Source organism: Crocodylus porosus, unplaced genomic scaffold (genome assembly GCF_001723895.1).
Source record: "Crocodylus porosus isolate Cpor-Errol unplaced genomic scaffold, CroPor_comp1, whole genome shotgun sequence".
Taxonomy (NCBI): domain Eukaryota; kingdom Metazoa; phylum Chordata; order Crocodylia; family Crocodylidae; genus Crocodylus; species Crocodylus porosus.
This window is the reverse complement of record NW_017728911.1, coordinates 35819223-35825222: the sequence shown is the minus strand read 5'-3', so window position 1 is coordinate 35825222 and position 6000 is coordinate 35819223. Positions and strand designations below refer to the sequence as shown.

Here is a 6000-nt window from a genome sequence, read left to right as displayed (position 1 = left end):
GCCGGCCAGCGCGGGGCGGGCTGCTGAGGGGGCAGGAGAGCAGGATTTGAGGGGCAGGAGGTGAGGTGAGGTGAGGGTTGGGGGGCAGGAGCTGCAGGCGCGCGGTGTCGGGGGCAGGGTCTGCGCGCTCCGGGGCGGGGGCCGCCTGCCGGGCTGTCCCGGGCCCGGCGCGGCCGTGGGGAATGGCCGGCAGAAGCCGCCGGTCCTGGCTGAGCGTGCTGCTGGGGCTGGTGCTGGGCTTCGTCCTGGCCTCGCGGCTGATCCTGCCCCGCGCCTCGGAGCTGAAGAAAGCGGGGCACCGGCGCCAGGCCAGCCCCGAGGGCTGTGGGGGGCGGCTGCGCGGGGACCCCCGCGGCGCTCTGCTGTGGCGCCGCGACCCCGCCGGCCCCCGGGACGACGTCCCGCCTGCCGAGAGCTTCCTCTTCGTGGGGGTCATGACTGCCCAGAAATACCTGCAGAGCCGGGCCGTGGCGGCCCACAGGTGAGTGCCCGTGGCCCCGGCCCCTGCTCGTTGGGCAGCCCGGGGCGGAGGGAGAGGGGTGCTGGGGTCGCTTCCTGTCCCTTCCCTGCATGCCCAGCCACGTCTGTCCAGCGCCTGAAGCGCTGGTGGGTGTGTGCGCGCGGCTGTGCTTTCCGTTCCTGCTCTCGTTGCATGTGCGGCTTCCCGTCGGCTCGGTGGAGAAAGTCACAGCGGCTTTGTCAGGGAAGAGCTTGCTTTGTCCTTTTCCCCTGAACCCACCTAGGGGGCTCGCTTTGGACCCGCTGCCTAGGGAGCTGCTGACAGCTGGCCCCACGAGCATTTCCAGGTTCCTCCGCCCGGGTCTGAAGATGCTCTTGACGGTGCCATTACCTGCCTCGGCCCCTAAGACGCCAATGAAAAGGGTTTACAAAAGGCGCCTCTGTATAGACCTTCCTGCGAGAGACAGTGGAGCCTCGATAGGCCACACAAAGATCTGCTCTTCGCAGAGCTCACGGTCTGATTCAAAAACGGCTTGGTCGTAAAGGGACACCTGAAACCGCCTTGTTTTCAGACAGCCAGTTAGAAGCAGTTTCAGGTTCTTCTAATCACATTTTCCTATGCTTAAAATAGTTCCTCCCCCAGCTGCTGTCTGAGAGATGCACGCAAAGAGCGGGCAAGTCTGTCCGCGTGTGCTGTAGTCGGTCTCGCTGGCTCCCGAAGTAGAGTTAAACGGACAAAGGAAATTTGCGACTGGCTATAACGTGCTCCAGTGTTCAGTGCTGTCTGCATCGACGTTAGGCGAATACATTCGGGCCGAGTCCCCTGCCCCACTCCCACAAGGATGGTGTAGGGCCAGCAGAATAAACCCTCTTGCTTGAGAGAAGCCCGCAACAAAATTGAGGGCTCCTTTGCGTGTCTGCAGATTTTTCCGATTTTCATTAGGGAGCTTTTACCTCGGCTCTTTCTTGGTTCTCAGTTATTAACCTTCTTCACCGAGCGGAGTGTCTAAAACAAGGAACTGTTCGCCTCAAACGTAAACTGCCTGCATCTCTTGACCTGTGAAACTGTTACCAGTGAAGGCTGTTGACAATCATTGGTTTGCCACAAATATACCCGTGCTCAAGCCTGTTTACTTGCACTTTCCTACGGACTGGGACATGGTGTTAAATGCCTGTGTGTTCAGCTAATACCCCCTTCTTTCTTCCACTGAACGATGCCTTTTGTCATGGATTTTGGAAGAGGCGCATTTAGTGAAAACAAGCTGGTTTATTCTCTAGATTGGGAACCTTGGCATATAGCTGATTTTGAAAGACTTGGGTTTAATGTGAGGTAGGAAGTGACTAGCCTGAAGAACAAGGCTGTGGGGCTCATTAGGTTTTGTCAGTGGTCTTAAAGTCCCACCATCACCAAAACTGCCAGGGCCCTGTTGTCACTATTATAATCTCTTCATGTTTAAACAATGCATGTTTCCCATTGATAAGTCCTACACGCCTCGTTCAAGGGACATGAGGGTTAGGTTACGGCTTGAAGTGCAATGGTTCCTAGCACTTGAAATGTTTTCATGAAAACAGAAGCAAAGGCAGTTTTGTTGGTGGTGTTTTTTTTGTTTTTATAAACGGTCCTGTTGGTGTTCTTACTTTGAATATTGCATCGTGTTGGGGCAGAGGATTTCATGAGAGGACCTCAGGCTGCTGCTGCGACCGTTGGGGCATTTTACATGCTGTAACAACCTTCCTTAAGAGGTTAGTTGAGTTGATTTGCATCACTGATGACTCTGGGCAGAGTGACCTGGAGGCGCCCATCTCTCCTGTTGGCTCACAGAGACCTCATCTGCCCTTTGAGTGGTCTTTCTTAAGTCCTGCTGGGTGTCCGTGCACCCTCCTCAGCCAGGCTAGCCCGCTAAACTTGGGGCATCACTTCATAGTTTTTGACACCCCGACGGTGGAACAGACTGCATTAGTTTAAATGGTACCAGGTAGCTGACCAAGCGAGGTCTGGCCTGACTGGCAAGGACCTGATAGTCCAGCAGAAAAAACATGGTTTTGAGACCACTGCATCCACTTAGCCAGGAAGAAAGGGGGTGCCCATCTTGATTGTTAGTATCCGGAAGGGAATTTGATAAGAAGCAAGAAGTAAAATTAGCCCGTCTCCATTAGACCTTTCAGTCAGCTGGGACAAAGCAGGCGAAAAGCACGACTAGTGAACACTAACCAAGATTAATCACCTTCACTCTTGATAAGTGCTGGTGAGATGAACAGGAGGAAGAAGATTGGGGCTGCTGCTGTTCTAGGTACTCCACAGACATGAAGTGGCTCTGCTCCATAACTAGAGCTACTACATGCTGTGCTAATGAAAGCTGCATTACCATGATCCTGTTAATTGGTTGCATCATCCACCCCTCTCCCCATTGGAGCAGTAATCCCTCTTGTAAGTGTAAAGCTTTTGGTTGTGGAGCAAGGTTTTCTGCTATAGATGTGCCCTATGCCAATAGTGTTGAGTATTTGAGCCTTAGCTCAGAGGCCTGGATTGGGAGTCATGCTCAAGGGCACACTTAGGAAATCTGGAATTTCCGAAGTTAAGACCTAGCAATTTAGCTTGGATACTTTTTGGATAGATTCACATGGTGCTACACCCTATCAAACAAGTCATTAGGAATTCTCCTACAGAAGTTTCTTTAACAAAAAGTGGGTAACAACAATTTGGTTTAGTTCAGTGCTTTTCATCCTGTGGTTCATGGACCTTTGGGGGTCTGCAGACTGTCTAAGGGGTCTGTGAAAGATGACTGTGATCCATTGTGACTGTGAGTATTCTCATACTTTTAATTCAAAGGGGTCCACACCTCCATTTGACATTTTTCCAAGGGGGTACACACCTCCCTTTGGAATTTTTCAGGGGTCCACAAATGAAAAAAGGCTGAAAACCACTGGTTTACTTGAGCCTTAGGAACAGTGTAGCAAAACTAAGCAAATGGAAGTGTTTCACTGTTAACAGAAATGGAAGCATCTGATTATAATCAAATATAATGTCTTAAAATGGGAGGGGAGGTTTAAAAGAGAGAATCTAAAATAATCTTCCACGACGTACAGCTTAATTATAAGTTTTAATCAATTTAAATAAGGGGCTAACAGTAGACTTGTAATTAAATTTAAACAGACTGTGGTTGAAGCCCTGGAAGGAAAAGAAGAGAATCTGTCTCATTAGGCTTAAACTGATACTTTCAGAAAAGAATGGGGAAAATATTTTGAAGTGCCATACTTGTGCAGTCTATGAAGCAAAGACTGGCATGGAGAAACCTCATCTGTGTTTTAATACTGCTGAGTGGCTTCCAATCCAAACACGTTCTGGGGCAAATCCCATTGGGATGAGTGGGGGGAGGTCATGAGATTTCCAGGGAAGGTGTTTGAGGACACATGTTGCTGTAACCATCGCTTACTACTTTGCACTAATTGCTCTTGCCAGCTTCTGCATTCATTACACTTTGTATGATGCGTGTATTGTTTAACTTCTGTGGGGTTATATGTTGGAGTTGCACTGATGGATCTAGGTCCGTAGTGCAAACATGGGAGACAGAAAATATAGTAAAAAAAAAAATAAAAAATCTGATAAATGTATAGGGAAAGAAAATGTGTGGAAGGGAGAAATGGGTAATCTGGAACAGAGGATGAATAAATACAAAAAAAATGCCTAGAAAAATGACTAGAATAAAGCAAGCACACCAAAGGGACAAGATCTGAGAGCTGTTACCAGTTGTGGAAGGCCTAAATGCATTCTTCATTTTCTTGTTTCTTTTACAAACAAGATGTGTCAGTCGCAGGAATACATTTTCCTGGGAGAAAAAGAAATCTTAAATGGGGTATGATTGCCGCACAGCATTCAACTATGTAATTGGGATGATTAAATTGACAAAAGCATCATGGTTAGGTGGAGCAAGAAGAATGGGCAGCTTGTGAGAGAGATTCTGGAGAGGGCAGGACTGGAGTTGTCAAGGTCTGTTAACGTATTTGCTATAGTTGAGAGAGGAGCCAAGGGCATAGAAATACAGGACCTTCCAAAACCTTCTAGCCTTATAGGTTCACTTGAGGAGAGGGGGGCCGTAAATCCTTAGCCAGAAGGGACCTGATGGAACAGAACAGATGTTTGCTGCACCTTGCTGCTGTTACACCATTTATAGTGTAGGAAAGGTGCAAACAGGAGGCACTTCTTGAAAGTCTCTGTTAATCTTTCTGGTAAAATACATGATATGGTGAAATATGGGCTTGGTTCCCTTCAGGAAAGCACTGATGCACTAAATAATTCTCTGGACTGTGTTTTCCAGCTAACAAACAGATTAGCTGAATTTGCCTTGATGAAGACTGCTGAAATGCACCCCTGGAAACCGTTTTGATCCCCCCCGGCATGTCTGTAAATTGAATTCAGAAAAAAAGGTACAGGGAGCAATGAACATAAGCACAAAGCCAAGAGAATGGTTATCCATAAAGACCTGTGAGTGGAAGAAAGCTATTGTGAAAGGACTGTAGAAGAAGAAAACTCAGCTGGTAGCCTCCCAGCAGACTCCAGAGTCTCCTGTTAAGGGCAGAAAAACCTGGATGCCATTGTCTTGTAAATGGAGCAGCTGCACCAGTCCATATGCTGTTTGCTAGACCGACTCCTTTACTTTGCCCATCAGTTATACAGCCAAGGAACTTGCAGAAGTCTAATGCAGCGGGTGGCAGAAGAAGCTGAACCTGCAGCCAAGTTGTTCAGATAATTCAGTAAATATAAGCTAGAAACTGTTCTGCGAAAGATCATGAGAGGCCATTTTGACCATGGATCACGTTATATTGTACCTGTGTTTTAATGCTGAAGTGTGCATCTTTCTGCAGAAAGTCCCAGCGTAAGGCACTCTTTCCAAACACTGCCCTCTGCACACTTTGTCACGCTGCTCACACTGTCATAGAGGAAGTAGATTGTCGAGCAGTCTAAAAGCCTGAGCGCTTACAGAAGGTTAAGCAAAGGTCGGCCAGAAGGGCTTGGGGTGTATGGCAGTTCATGTTCTCTGCCTGAGCCCATGGCTGGCCACTCTGGGACTATAATAGGAAACACATATTTATCCCAGTTCTGTATTAAACACATGCTCTGGGATCTAGCCTGCTGGCTGATATCCCTCCTGTTTGGTTCTTTCAGGTTAGCGAGCTGATGCGTGTTATGGAGCATGAATTTACCTTTGGAGAAAAGTGCCATTTGCTTCCACTTCAGGCCAGGTGAAGTGAACCAGACCCCCTGGCAGTAAACACCTTTGGACATGTTTTAGTTGAAAGCATTTGGAATATGAAATAAACTACCAGTATAACAATACAAGTTCTTTTAATGGTCTGGCCCCTTACTGTGGTGCAGGCATGAGACTTGGAAAAACCTGAATATTTGTGACCCAAAAACATGCTACGTACTTTACAGAACCAGTTATATAAAGGGTGATTGCTCCCACTTTCTTTCTGGGTTGACGAGATTTAGGCACTGATGCAGCAAAGCTGTTGGAGTAGTAGTTGCTATGCATGTATATT

At 48.1% G+C, this 6000-nt stretch overlaps 1 protein-coding gene across 1 annotated transcript in view; it reads left to right on the top strand.

Annotated features, from left to right (window-relative positions):
* Positions 1 to 140: 140 nt before the first annotated feature.
* The window catches only part of CHSY1 (chondroitin sulfate synthase 1), a 93043-nt gene continuing 87183 nt past the window's right edge, over positions 141 to 6000 (top strand). The window contains exon 1 of the mRNA XM_019533803.1: positions 141 to 481. Within this exon, the coding sequence (XP_019389348.1) occupies positions 183 to 481 (299 nt within the window). The 5' untranslated portion in view covers positions 141 to 182. The remainder of the gene's footprint in view (positions 482 to 6000) is intronic.